The sequence below is a fragment of the Bombina bombina genome, chromosome 4, assembly GCF_027579735.1.
Source record: "Bombina bombina isolate aBomBom1 chromosome 4, aBomBom1.pri, whole genome shotgun sequence".
Taxonomy (NCBI): Eukaryota; Metazoa; Chordata; class Amphibia; order Anura; family Bombinatoridae; genus Bombina; species Bombina bombina.
The window spans coordinates 412,556,200-412,571,044 of record NC_069502.1 but is presented as its reverse complement, the minus strand read 5'-3'; the positions used below and the strand labels follow the sequence as shown (position 1 = coordinate 412,571,044).

The 14,845-nt window shown below is 41.3% G+C and overlaps 1 protein-coding gene across 4 annotated transcripts in view; it reads left to right on the top strand.

Annotated features, from left to right (window-relative positions):
• The window catches only part of OPA1 (OPA1 mitochondrial dynamin like GTPase), a 267,989-nt gene extending 258,232 nt beyond the window's left edge, over positions 1-9,757 (top strand). For all 4 annotated transcript variants that reach the window (XM_053710217.1, XM_053710215.1, XM_053710216.1 and 1 more), the window contains 2 exons: positions 6,881-6,941; positions 7,031-9,757. In XM_053710217.1, the coding sequence (XP_053566192.1) occupies positions 6,881-6,941; positions 7,031-7,034 (65 nt within the window). In that variant the 3' untranslated portion in view covers positions 7,035-9,757. The remainder of the gene's footprint in view (positions 1-6,880; positions 6,942-7,030) is intronic.
• The last annotated feature ends 5,088 nt before the right edge of the window (positions 9,758-14,845 follow it).

Below are 14,845 nucleotides of genomic sequence, written 5' to 3'. Positions count from 1 at the left end.
TGTCACTCTGGAATAAATTATAAGTTTGGTTCACTTGATAAAACCATTGAGTGCTTTGTTTTGCTTTAATATATATATATATATATATATATATTATTCTGAATGGGCCCTTTGCCCATAACATGTCTAAAAATCCTATTTCAGAAGTGCGGTGCGCAGGTACAATTTGTGGCCTTGCCAAAAGCAATGGTAAACCCATGCATGTCTGCTAATTCTGAAAACAGGGGATCCTAGAGAAGCTTTTGCAAGCATTTGTCTTATGACTGCACAAGTTATATGTAAATAATTTCAGGGAGAAACCCAAAGTTTGAGAAAAATATAATGATTTTTTTTTAATATGATCATATTTTGCATACATCTGACTGCCAAATGGTTTCATGAAATATGCCAAAATGGGCCTAAAATAGATCATTATCTTGGGTTGTCTACTTTACAAATATATATAGTATTGAGGGTCAATTTTGAGAATTTGGGCAGTTCTGCTAATGAGAGTAACCGCATTGCCTAATTTTATAAAGTGGTATACATAGCTACAGTTAAAAACCTTAAAAATTATTAAAAATAATGCAAACATTATAAATGTGTGATCTGATCTGAATCAAGAGGATGCCAATAAACAATTTTTGAGATTTATTTTTTCTACAGTTAGAAAGCTACAGGTTTCTGGGTCCTAATTCTGTGAATAAATAGCTAGTTGAAACTGTTATCCACTGAAAGCTCTTTTTATGCCAAAAATATATATAGGTTGCATAGGTAAATAAAAAAAAGCAAGGCTTTATTTCAGTTTAAATGGAGTGATAGTAAAAATGAAAAAAAATCTCCGCTACTTTGAGCAAGTTTTTCTCTAAAATTCCCAGTAATAAAGGGGTTTAACAGAAACTATCTTTAGTTAGATTTTTCCTCAAAAAGCATTTTATTTTAAATAATCCTGTTTAAATAAATATATATATATAATTTTACATTTTAAAAAATCTAATTTAAATTAAAAAAATCATTTTTTTTACATTTTTTTATTTATTTTCCATCTTAATGAGGAGAGTCCACTGGTTCATTCATTACTTGTGCTAATTAAGAACCTAGCCTCCAGGAAAAGGCAAAGCCAAATGCTTAAATACCTCCCTCACTCCCCTCATCCCCCAGTCTTTCTTTGCCTTTTGTCACAGTAGGTTGGCAGAGAAGTGTTGGAAGATTCGGAGTAGTCTCTTATGGAGGGTAGTACTCTTTGAAATGGGACTGGAGTTTTAAGTAAACCCTATCAGCCTCTCAGTGAGAGCATGGGTGAATGTTAGAGTCTGGAGCTGCAGGGAGAGTCTTTTTGCGAACCCATCCCGACTCAGTTTAACAGCTCTATTAGCAATCAGCGTTGACGAGTTTCGCTGTCTGCTTTTCTTCTCTTAAGTCCATGTCAGGATCGATGCTACTACCCTGTCACACTTGAAAGGCCGTGTTCCTGTTCCACGGCGTTGATTCTGGTAAGATCATTTCATTTATATATATTTGATAATGTAAGAAGCCAGGATCACAGTGTGGCTCCTTTATCTTTATAACATCTAGGGTAATACCCTCGGAAGGGGGTTATTGAACAGGGGGGATTTTATGGTGCATAATATTGTTTGTGTTTCTGCTGCATTTGTGTGAGATGAGGCTCTGCCAGTGTGGAACAGTCAGTTGACTTAGCGAGAGATTGAGGCAGGCTTTTTTGGCGCGTTTCTCTCTCGAGTGCAGGGGCGGTCCTGCATGGCACACCATGTGACCGGGTGTGGCCTCTGTAACTTCCTCTTTCTCGACCTGGGTTCGGATGAGACGAAAGCTGTTTCTTGTAGTCCGGGTCACAGGAGTTGGTGAGTGCCCCAGCCATTGGGATATAAAGGTGCTATTTAACTTTTTATCAAGTCCGCAATAAAGGCGCAAGCTATGGAGGACTCTGATATGTTGGAAGATACTCCCTCTTTTTCGAAACCTCTTAACTGTGTATATTGTGAGGAGGTTCCAGTTGAACCGCCTGCTCAACTCTGTTCCACATGCTTTGACAATATTGATATATCTAAGAAGAATAACATTTTTAGTACGACTGAGCAGTCCACTTCTGAGGGTTCTCCACCCCGTGAGGTGCGTTCCCTGCAATCATCTCCGATTACACAAGCAGTTCCCCAGGGCACTACTAATCCTTCCACGGGTGGGGCCCTTTGGCCGCCAGACTTCGCAGATTAGTTACAGATGGCGGTTTCTGCGGCCATTAATGCGATGCCTCGCCCTACTAAGCGCAAGCAGAAGGTACGGCACTGCTATCCATCTCAGGGGTCTTCGACTCCGCTGGACGTCTCAGATAGATTATCCGCTGAGGAGGACAACTCCGACTTATCGGAGGATGTCGCTTCTGGGTCGGAATCGGTTACTTCTAAGCCTCCGTCCGCGGAGGAAACAGATTTTAAATTTAAGATGGAGCATTTGCGCTTTCTGCTGAAAGAGGTGCTTGATATGTTGGAGGTTCCATAACCAAAACTACCGGAGGAACCTTCGATCCCTAAACTTGATAGGGTTTACGAGGACAGGGTAGTGCCCCAGGCCTTCCCGATTCCCGTCAAGATGGCTAACATTATTAAGAATGAATGGGAGAAACTTGGGTTGTCCTGTTCCCCCTCTACTTCTTTTAAAAAGCTATTACCCGTTCCGGAAGCACAGCTTGAACTGTGGGGAATCGTCCCTAAGGTGGATGGTGCTATCTCCACGCTCGCTAAGAGAATGACTATTCCGCTAGAGGATAGCTCCTCTTTCAAGGAACCCATGGATAAAAAGATGGAGTCCATGTTGTAGAAGATGTTTCAACTCACGGGGTTAGTTTTTCAACCGGCAGTGGTGGCTGGTGTGGCTACCCACTGGTGTGACGCTCTATCAGCAATGGTCGAGGTGGAGACTCCCCTTGATGAGATTCTAGAACAAATTAAGGCCTTAGGGTAACGCATTCGTTCATTTATGATGCTAACATGCAGATTATTCGCCTGAATGCTAAGACATCAGGTTTTTCTGTTTTAACCTGCAGGGCTCTGTGGCTAAAGTCATGGTCTGCTGACATGACTTCCAAGCCTCGGCTGCTTTCCCTGTTCAAGGGAAAAGTTCTGGATTCCATCATATCTGCAGTCACGGGTGGCAAGGGTTCCTTCTTGCCTCAGGATAAAAAGGCTAAACCTAAGGGGTCTACTTTTCGTCCCTATCGTTCGGACAAGTCTCAGCGCCAGCAGCCTGCCGCAAAGTCTGAGCAGTCCAAGGGATCTTGTAAACCAGCTAACTCTTGGAACAAGTCTAAGCAGAACAAGAAGTCCGCCGAGTCAAAGTGGGCATGAATGGGCGGCCCCCGATCCGTCCTTGGATCATGTAGGGGGTAGACTTTCTCTTTTTGCGGAGGCTTGGAGAAGAGACGTAATAGACCCTTGGGTTCTGGAGGTCGTAGCCCAGGGTTACAGGATAGGTTTCAAGTCATATCCGCCCCTAGGCAGGTTCCTCCTGTCAAACATATCTTCAAGGCCAGAAAAGGGAGATGCCTTCCTAGGGTGTGTGAGGGATATCTCATCTCTCAGGGTATTCGTCCCAGTCCCTCCGGCAGAAAGAGGGGTCTGGGGTATTATTCAAACCTTTTCGAGGTCCCAAAGAAGGAGGGCACGTTTTGTCCAATCCTGGACTTAAAGACCCTAAACAAGTTTTTGCCCGTTCCATCGTTCAAAATGGAGACAATCAGGTCAATTTTGCCCCTGGTTCAAGAGGGGCAATTCATGATGACTACAGACCTGAAGGACGCTTACCTTCACATTCCAATCCACAGGGATCACTTCAGGTTTCTAAGATGCGTCTTCCTGGACCAGCACTTCCAGTTTGTGGCCTTTCCATTTGGTCTTTCGACTGCCCCATGAGTCTTTACAAAGGTTCTGAGAGCTCTACTCGCGGTAGTGAGAGCCAGGGTGATTGCAGTGGCACCTTATCTGGACGATATCCTGGTCCAGGCTCTGTCCTACAGTCTTGCAGAAGATCACTCAAGAGCTCTTCTCCTTCAGTCCCACAGGTGGAAGATAAACGAAGGAAAGAGTTCATTGGTCCCCAGCAACAGGGTGGAATTCCTGGGTACGATAATAGATTCTTCAGTCATGAAAATATTCTTGACAGATCAGAGACGTTGCAAGCTTGCGTCCAACTGTCTAGCTTTTCAGTCATCCTCCAAGACATCTGTGGCCAGGTGTATGGAGGTGATTGGTCTCATGGTATCCAGCATAGATGTCATTCCATTTGCCAGATTCCATCTCAGACCTCTTCAGCTGTGCATGAACGGCCATCATTCAGATCCGTCCTAACGGATACCTCTGGACGGACCGGTGAGGGAGTCCCTATCTTGGTGGACCCGACCGGGGCAGCGGTCACAGGGGACATCCTTCTTGAGACCATCCTGGGAGATTGTGACCACAGATGCAAGTCTATCAGGATGGGGAGCTGTTTGGGGTGCCAGAAAGGCACAGGGCAGATGGACTCGAGAGGAGTCGAGTCTACCTATAAATATTCTGGAACTTCAAGCGATATTCAACACTCTGAGGGCTTGGCCCCTCCTGGGGTTGTCTCGATTCATCAGATTCCAGTCAGACAACATTACCTCTGTGGCTTACATGAGGGAAGTATCTCGGATTCTGGAAAGGGCAGAGACTCATGATTGTTCGCTCTCAGCGATCCACATTCTGGGCGTGGACAACTGGGAAGCGGATTTTCTGAGCAGACAGACGTTTCATCCAGGGGAATGGTCTCTCCTTCCCGAGGTGTTCACTGAGATCTGCAACAGATGGGGGACACCGGATATAGATCTCATGGCGTCCAGACTCAATTGCAAGCTACCCTGATAAGGGTCGCGATCCAGGGATGCCTTGGCAATGCCCTGGGACTTCAACCTAATTTACATATTTCCACCGTTGCCTCTTCTACCTCGTGTAGTGGCCCGCATCAAGCAGGAGCAAGCTTCGGTTATTCTGATTGCTCCGTGGTGGCCACGGAGGATGTGGTTTGTGGATCTGGTGGGGATGTCATCTCCGCCGTGGAGGTTACCTTGTCACAGGGATCTGCTGTTTCAGGGTCCTTTTTCTACATCAAAATCTCGATTCTCTGAGTCTGACTGCGTGGAGATTGAAGTATAGTCTTAGCCAAGACAGGATTTTTTGAAAGAGTGATTGACACTCTCATTCACGCATCTGCCACAAGGTGTGGAGGGCCTACTTGTCCTGGTGTGAGGAACAAGGATACCCCTGGCACAAGGTCAGGGTATGCAGGATTTTGGTCTTTCTCCAGGACGGTCTGGATAAGGGTCTTGCCGCCAGTTCCCTAAAGGGACAGATTTCGGCTTTGTCTGTACTGTTGCATAAGAAGCTTGCGGAGCTTCCTGACATTCAGTCCTTTGTTCAGGCTCTGGTTAGGATTAGGCCTGTCTTTAGGAATTCGGCTCCTCCTTGGAGCTTAAACTTGATTCTGAAAGTTTTGCTGAGGGCTCCGTTTGAGCCTATGCATGCGCTTGACATTAGGATTCTTTCATGGAAAGTCTTATTCCTACTGGCTATTGAGTTGGCGGCCTTGCAATGTGAGCCTCCCTACTTAGTTTTTCACGCCGATAAGGCTGTTCTTCGCACTGGATTGGGATTCCTACCCAAGGTTGTGTCGAGTCGTAACATCAATCAGGAAATAGTAGTTCCTTCTTTGTGTCCTAACCCTTCTGCTTCAAAGGAAAGGTTACTTCATAATCTGGACGTGGTTCGGTCTTTGAAGTTTTATCTTCAGGCCACAAAGGAGTTCAGACAGACTTCGTCCTTATTTGTTTTGTATTCAGGGAAACGCAGGGGGCAAAGGGCCTCTGCTACTTCTCTATCCTTTTGGTTGAGGAGTATAATCCGTCTGGCATATGAGACTGCTGGACACAAGCCTCCTCAGAGGATTACGGCTCACTCAACTAGAGCTGTGGCCTCTTCTTGGGCCTTTATGAATGAGGCCTCTATGAAGCAGATTTGTAAGGTGGCCACTTGGTCTTCCTTACATACTTTTGCAAAGTTTTATAAATTTTACGTTTTTCCTTCAGCGGAAACAGCTTTTGGGAGACAGGTTCTGCAGGCTGTGGTGCCCTCAGTTTAGGGTTCGCCTCCTTTTGCCCTCCCGTTTTTTTCATTCAGTGTCCTCTAGGGTATTTGTTCCCACAAGTAATGAATGAAGCAGTGGACTCTCCTCCCATTAAGATGGAAAGCATAAATTATGCTTACCTTATAATTTAATTTCCATCTGGGGGAGGAGAGTCCACTGCCCTTGACCGTTTCTCTGGTGGGCGGACCTAAATTTAATTTTATTCTTCTGGCACAATTTATACCCTGATATTTCTCCTACTGTTCTTTGTTCCCTTGGCAGAATGACTGGGGGATGAGGGGAGTGGGGGGAGGTATTTAAGCCTTTGGCTGGGGTGTCTTTGCCTCCTCCTGGTGGCCAGGTTCTTAATTCCCACAAGTAATGAATGAAGCAGTGGAGTCTTCTCCCACAGATGGAAATTAAATTTTCAGGTAAGCATAATTTAAGTTTTTTTTCTTAAATCATTGATTTTTATCCACCCTGGTCTCTATAGAGTAGCATGTGCTTTCACTTCAGCAATATAGAAACACAAACCTTGGTCTTGACTAACACAAAGCTTATAATTTCAACTGTTAAGAAAAGTTCACATTTTAAAAATAAAAAAACTCCTACAAGAAGCCCATTACCCCAGGAGTACCTTTGTTAAAACATTAGCTGTGTTATGCATGACTAATGTCGTACTGGTGTCCATAATGTTCTGATGAAAGTGACTACATTAATGTAATATTTCTGTGTTGTTTCTTTTCAGAAAAAGTTCGAGAAATCCAGGAAAAACTTGAAGCTTTTATTGAAGCCCTCCATCAAGAGAAGTAAGAACATCAGTCTGATTAGATATTATACACTGCATTAAAATTATATGCAAGATATAGTATCACCTTCTGTTTTTTTTTCCTTTTAGGTAAAACATTAGCAGTTGAAGGAATATTGAATAGTCATGAATTTTTTGCTTCCCTAATCAATTGCTGAAATCCGAAAACAAAAGTAGAAGTCTATTTGTTTCAGCCTCCGTTGGTATTGTGCTCTGTTCTCTGAAGAAAACGTAAGCTGTACATACGCGGTCTGTTCCTAAAGGAAGATAAATTCTCTATGCTGCATTGTCTAGTGTGTGCTATAACTGCAACATATTTTCACAATTATTTGACATACACTATCCGGATGAATTCACGCAATTTTATGATCTGTATATACATTAGTACTAATGAAATGGTATGGGCTGTATATGTTTTTGCACTGTAAATTTGAATATTGCAGGTCAGTATGTTGATGTCTGTGTCCCCGTATTCATATGTAATATTCTAATCTTAAACTTATGAAATGAAACCAGACTCTTTTTTTTTTTTTTTTTTTTTTTTTTTTTTATTGTTTCTTAAATTGGCCTGGCAGTTTATTAAGAAAGTGCATCTCTTTTCCATAGCAAACAAAATTAAAGTATTCAACATACACGGTAGTATAACTTTATAGGTGAAACACAATATATTTCATTGATTAATCATATGTGCTAGAAACCCAGTTTATTTGTAGGACTACAGGGCGAAATATACATTTACAAAAAGCACTTATCACAATTATTTTTTTATAATTTATATTTTATTAAACAGTTATATTCAGCCTTTAACTTAAGTGAATAGTTTTTCTTATATATAAGATAAAACCGGACTTAAAAAATGAATTTAATGCAAATAAAATAAAGCTAACCAATTTTAAATTATGTATCAGGATTGTGTCTAACAACTTATAAAAAAATGCAGCAAGGAATATTTTGGAAATAGTTTAGGCTTATAATTATATATAATTTCTAGCTATTTTTATTTGGTAACACAGCAAATCAGTTCTTTTACTACCATTGTATTTGTTGTATGTCCTTTGTTGCCTCAAAGCCAATAAGGAGCTATATCTCCAGTCATTTCGCACTTACGTATTATTATTTTGTATATAGTTGTTTATAAAAAATAATAATTATTGAGTTCACAATTGGCCTAGCAATTTATTTTCGCTATTTGAAGATCCGCCCCCCTGTCGGACGAGACCGGGAGATTGAAATTCTCCACCTAAAAGGGGGAGAAGAGGTTAGGAAGCAGCGGTCTGATGACGTATTTACTTGTCCAAACTATTTCACCCTCTAAAATGGAAAATTCTACATGTTTTACAAGATTATTCTTTTAGAGAAAATGGAGGAAAACCAGGCACCTATTTGTCAAAAGGGAAATATATTATTATATAATAATTTCTTTTGGATTCATTTATTTGTGTTTCCCTATTAAAGCTAAAATCTACATGTTATCCCCCCTTATGTACATGTTCTGCTCTGAACAGAAGTCCTCTTTAAACACTTTCTATGTGCTATGAATGTTCACAATATGGTTTAGTGGTACAGCATGCACTGAAAACTCTAAGACACATGGAGGTTGTTGGTAATTGTAAAAGATGTCACCTTTCACTTGGTAACTTAGATTAATGTGCACATTTTTTAACAATTAAAGCTGTACTGATAGAATATCAACTCCCTAATGCTTTACTATTTATCATGGCAGTAAGTCTTTGACATGTTATGCCTTGGATTAAAGGGACATGAAACCCACAATTTTATTTTATGATTCAGATAGAGAATACAATTTTAAACAACTCTTCAATTTACTTCTATTAACTAATGTGCTTTTTTCTCTTGGTATCCTTTATTAAAAAGTATACCTAGTCAGGCTCAGAAGCTGGGAGCTAGTTGCTGATTGGTGACTGCTCATATATAGCTTATCATTGACTTGACCATGTATTCAGCTAGCTCCAAGTACCTGCTCCTTCCACAAAGGATACCAAGAGAATAAAGCAAAACTGATTATAGACGTAAATTGGAAAATATTTTAAAATTGTATGCGCTGTATGAATAATGAAAGTTACAATTTTGGGTTTAATGTCCCTTAAAGTGTTTAATAACAGAGGACACTTGAAACAATGTAATGATATATTATTTGACTAATGTGTTTGAAGCACGCTGCTGTAATATATGCATTTGGGTGCATCACCACTGTTGGATGGATATAATAGCAGCCTTTTTTTACTAAGACTGATCATTCTAAAAAGTTAAATATCACCTTTACCTGATAAACTGTTTCTGTGACGCACAAAGTCAACCATAGCTGAATAGTGCTAGTTTAATTCCACTTTACAGAAACATTTTATACAACAATTAATGCTCCACGTAAATAGTGCCTAGTTTAGAATAGGCTAATGTATTTTGAGTAGGGATTTTTTTTAACTGATTGTCTACATTATTTGTATGTCTTTTTCAGTATACAGCACATAACACTTTGATGCCTATAACAATATACCATTGATATAAAATGTGCCACATTTGTATTAACCTAAGGAATTGTTATACAGCTGATGTTTTGAAGACGTGTCATTTCAGTAGCATATAAAGTGGGTTTTGTCAAGATAATTGGATTCCTATCGACTTCTCTTGGATTTCTTCAAACTGAACTAGCAGTTAAACTTGTGACTTCTATAGCTAATGTCTACAGTAGGGGTGTTGGACATCCCTGATATACAGCATGATGTACTCAAACAATCCTTTTATTTATTAAAAACAAACTTTAAATAAAAACAAATAAATGAATTTTCATAATCTGCACTGCTATTTTGTGTCATTAATTTAGCTTTAAATTACTATTTCATAAGTTATTGTACTGGGCGATGAATGTTTTTTGCTTTTCAAGTTATCCAGCTGATAGAGTGTGATTGTATGTGGTTTATTTTCTCACTACAATATATAGAACATTATCTTTATTATTTGTTCCTGAATGCTTCATACTTAAAGGGACATACTACTCATATGCTAAATCACTTGAAAGTGATGCAGTATAACTGTAAAAAGCTGACAGGAAAATATCACCTGAGCATCTCTATGTTAAAAAGTAAGACATTTTACCTCACAATTGCCTCAGCTCAGCAGAGTAAGTTCTGTATAGTAATTTATCTGTCAGTTACTGTCCAGCTGCAGGTAAAAAAAATAAAAATAGGAAGAATTAAGAAATGAACAGCAGCCAATCAGCATCAACAGTGCTGAGGCCATGAACTCTTTTACTGTAATCTCATAAGATTTCACTTAACTCTCATGAGATTTCATAGTAAACTTCTTTAAACTGAATAGGGAATTAACATGAGAGTGCACAAAGCTCACTCCCTTGGCTGTCCCGGGACACGCATATTGATTTGCTGCTTAAAGTCCTTTACAATGGGATGTGAATACTTTGAGGTAAAATATCTTTCTTTCTCTTACAAGGTGTATCCAGTCCACGGATTCATCCTTACTTGTGGGATATTCTCATTCCCTACAGGAAGTGGCAAAGAGAGCACACAGCAAAGCTGTCCATATAGCTCCCCCTCAGGCTCCGCCCCCCAGTCATTCTCTTTGCCGCTCTAACAAGTAGCATCTCCACGGGAGAGTAAAGTGAATGTGGTGTTAGATTTGTAGTTTTTTATATCTTCAATCAAAAGTTTGTTATTTTTAAATAGTGCCGGTTTGTACTATTTACTCTCTAGCAAAAAGTGATGAAGATTTCTGCTGAGAGGAAAATGATTTTAGCATGTTGTAACTAAAATCCACTGCTGTTCCCACGCAGGACTGAGGAGTACCAAGAAAACTTCAGTTGGGGGGGAACAGTTTGCAGGCTTAACTGCTACAAGGTATGTTCAGTCATCTTTTTCTAGTCAAGACTGACAAGAATCCCCATGTGGGGAAGGTAAGCCATATTCTGAGACTCAGTATAGAAGGAAGGCTTATTTAACACGGCTAAATGACTGGTGGACACTGTTAAAGGGCAATCGATTATTTTTTAGCAAAATATAATCACTATACATGTTTTTATCACTTTTGGAGTGTTATTTTGGGTTTTCTTCCACATGGGAGAATTTTAGACACCTATTTAGGGTTTTGAAGGCCCCACAACTCCAGAGTGGAGAGGGAGGGGGCCTAAATTTTGCGCCTCAGTTGCGCACTTCATATTGCAGACAGCTTCATGCAGCTTCACGTGGAGGGTCCTAAAACTTCATAGAGGCTTATTTTTCATCAAACTAATCCCCAGGGGCAAGGTAGGGCCCCAGCAGATTGCTGTGGCATGGTGCTGTAGTTTGCTAACCAGTTGTTAGCTTTAGATTGCTCCGGTTCGGGCATTAAGGAGTTAATTGACTTGATATCTGCTGTGCAATCATTACCAAGCATTAAGATCGTGTGGTGAAATTTTCAGAAAGATTGGATCATTTTTGAACATTCAGTAAAAAAGTGTGCGCTTTTATTATTTAAAGGCACAGTACCGTTTTTTCTCAAATTGTATTTTTCAGTCTTTGAGTGCTGTCTAAGTCTGTTTAACATGTCTGAGCCTACAGATAGACGTTGCTCTATGTGTTTAGTAGCCATGGTGGAACCCCCTTTACATTTGTGTTTTAAGTGTGCTAATGTATCTATGCATTTTAAAGATAACGTTGTTTCACTTAAAAATGTAGCCCAAGATGATTCTTTAACAGAAGGTAATGAGGATAGTCCACCTTCCTCTCCCCATGTGTCGATACCAGTCACGCCCGCGCAAGCGATGCCTAGTACCTCTAGCGCATTGGTCCCTATTACATTACAACAATTAGCAGCAGTCATGGATAATTCCCTTGCGGCATTTTTATCCAAACTGCCAGTTTTTCCTAAAAAGCGTGATAGCTCGGTTTTAAGAACAGAGTATGAGCAATCAGAAGCTTTGGAAGGTTTATCTGTTGTACCCTCACAACACTCTGAAATGACGGTGAGGGATGTGCTGTCCGAGGGAGAAATTTCTGATACAGGAAAGATTTCTCAGCAGGCAGATTTAGATTCCTTAGCGTTTAAATTTAAGCTGGAACACCTCCGCGTACTGCTTAAGGAGGTATTAGCTACGCTGGATGATTGCGACCCCATGGTGGTCCCAGAGAAATTGTGTAAAATGGACAAATTCCTAGAAGTCCCTGTATACACTGATGCGTTTCCGATCCCGAAGAGGGTGGCGGATATTGTGGATAGGGAGTGGGAGAGACCAGGTGTACCCTTTGTTCCCCCCCCTATCTTTAAGAAAATGTTCCCTATAACTGATCCCAGGCGGGACGCATGGCAGACGATCCCTAAGGTAGAGGGGGCAATTTCAACACTTGCCAAGCGCACAACCATACCAATTGAAGACAGTTGTGCTTTCAAAGATCCTATGGATAAAAAATTGGAAGGTTTACTAAAGAAAATATTTGTTCAACCTATTGTCTGCATTATTCCTGTGACTACTGCAGCGGCTTTCTGGTTTGAGGCGCTGGAGGAGTCGCTCCAGACAGAGACCTCATATGACGAAATTATGGATAGAATTAAAGCTCTAAAGCTGGCTAATTCTTTTATAACAGATGCCGCTTTGCAATTAGCTAAGTTAGCGGCGAAAAATTCTGGCTTTGCCATCATGGTGCGCAGAGCACTCTGGCTGAAATAATGGTCGGCCGATGTGTCGTCTAAAACTAAGTTACTGAATATCCCTTTCAAGGGAAAGACCCTTTTCGGGCCAGAGTTGAAAGAGATTATTTCGGATATCACTGGGGGAAAGGGCCATGCCCTTCCGCAAGATAGGCCTTTTAAGGCTAAAAACAAGGCTAATTTTCGTTCCTTTCGCAACTTCAGGAGCGGTCCTGCTTCAACCTCTGCAACCGCAAAGCAAGAGGGTAACACTTCACAGCCCAAGGCAACCTGGAAGCCTTTGCAGGGCTGGAACAAGGGTAAACAGGCCAAGAAGCCTGCAGCTGCTACTAAGACAGCATGAAGGGGTAGCCCCCGATCCGGGACCGGATCTGGTAGGGGCAGACTCTCTCTCTTTGCTCAGGCTTGGGCAAGAGATGTTCCCGATCCCTGGGCATTAGAGATAGTTGCTCAGGGATATCTTCTAGAATTCAAGGACCTTCCTCCAAGGGGAAGGTTCCACATTTCTCATCTGTCTACAGACCAGACAAAGAAAGAGGCGTTATTACGCTGTGTAGAAGATCTAATCAAGATGGGAGTGATATGTCCAGTTCCAATTACAGAACAAGGACTGGGTTTTTACTCAAACCTCGAACTTTCAGACTAATCCTGGATCTAAAAATTCTAAACAAATTCCTCAGAGTTCCATCCTTCAAGATGGAGACCATTCGGACAATCTTACCGATGATCCAGGAAGGTCAATATATGACTACCTTGGATCTAAAGGATGCGTACCTTCATATTCCTATCCACAAAGATCACCATCAGTTCCTAAGTTTCCCTTTCTGGACAAGCATTACCAGTTCGTGGCCCTTCCCTTCGGGTTGGCCACCGCTCCAAGAATTTTCACAAAAGTGCTAGGGTCCCTTCTAGCGGTACTAAGACCGCGGGGCATTGCAGTAGCACCCTATCTGGACGACATCTTGATTCTAATACAGGGTCCGTTCAAGCATCCAAATCTAATTTCTCTGCGTCTGACTGCTTGGAGATTGAACGCTTAATTCTATCAAAGCGTGGTTTCTCTGAGTCAGTTATAGATACTCTGATTCAGGCTAGAAAGCCTGTCACCAGGAAAATCTACCATAAGATATGGCGGAAATATCTTTGTTGGTGTGAATACAAGGGTTACTCATGGAGTAAGACTAGGATTCCCAGGATATTGTCTTTCCTCCAAGATGGATTGGAGAAAGGATTGTCAGCTAGTTCCTTAAAAGGACAGATATCTGCTCTGTCTATCCTTTTACACAAGCGTCTGGCAGAGGTACCAGACGTTCAAGCGTTTACTCAGGCTTTAGTCAGAATCAAGCCTGTTTATAAACCTGTGGCTTCGCCATGGAGTTTAAATCTAGTTCTTTCAGTTCTTCAAGGGGTTCCGTTTGAACCTTTACATTCCATAGATATTAAGTTGTTATCTTGGAAAGTTTTATTTTTGGTAGCTATCTCTTCTGCTCGGAGAGTCTCAGAATTATCTGCCTTACAGTGTGATTCACCTTACCTGGTGTTCCACGCAGATAAGGTAGTTTTGCGTACCAAACCTGGTTTTCTTCCTAAAGTTGTTTCTAACAAGAATATTAACCAGGAAATAGTTGTTCCTTCTCTGTGTCCTAATCCTTCTTTGAAGAAGGAACGTCTGTTACACAATCTTGATGTAGTTCGTGCTTTAAAGTTCTATTTACAAGCAACTAAGGATTTCAGACAAACATCTTCCTTGTTTGTTATCTATTCTGGTAAGAGGAGAGGTCAGAAAGCGACTGCTACCTCTCTTTCCTTTTGGCTGAAAAGCATCATCCGTTTGGCCTATGAGACTGCTGGCTAGCAGCCTCCTGAAACTATTACTGCTCATTCTACCAGAGCAGTGGCTTCCACATGGGCTTTTGAAAATGAGGCTTCTGTTGAACAGTTTTGTAAGGCAGCGACTTGGTCTTCGCTGCATACTTTTCTTTCATGTAATTAACAAGAGTCCATGAGCTAGTGACGTATGGGATATACATTCCTACCAGGAGGGGCAAAGTTTCCCAAACCTTAAAATGCCTATAAATACACCCCTCACCACACCCACAAATCAGTTTTTACAAACTTTGCCTCCAAGGGAGGTGGTGAAGTAAGTTTGTGCTAGATTCTACGTTGATATGCGCTCCGCAGCAAGTTGGAGCCCGGTTTTCCTCTCAGCGTGCAGTGAATGTCAGAGGGATGTGAAGAGAGTATTGC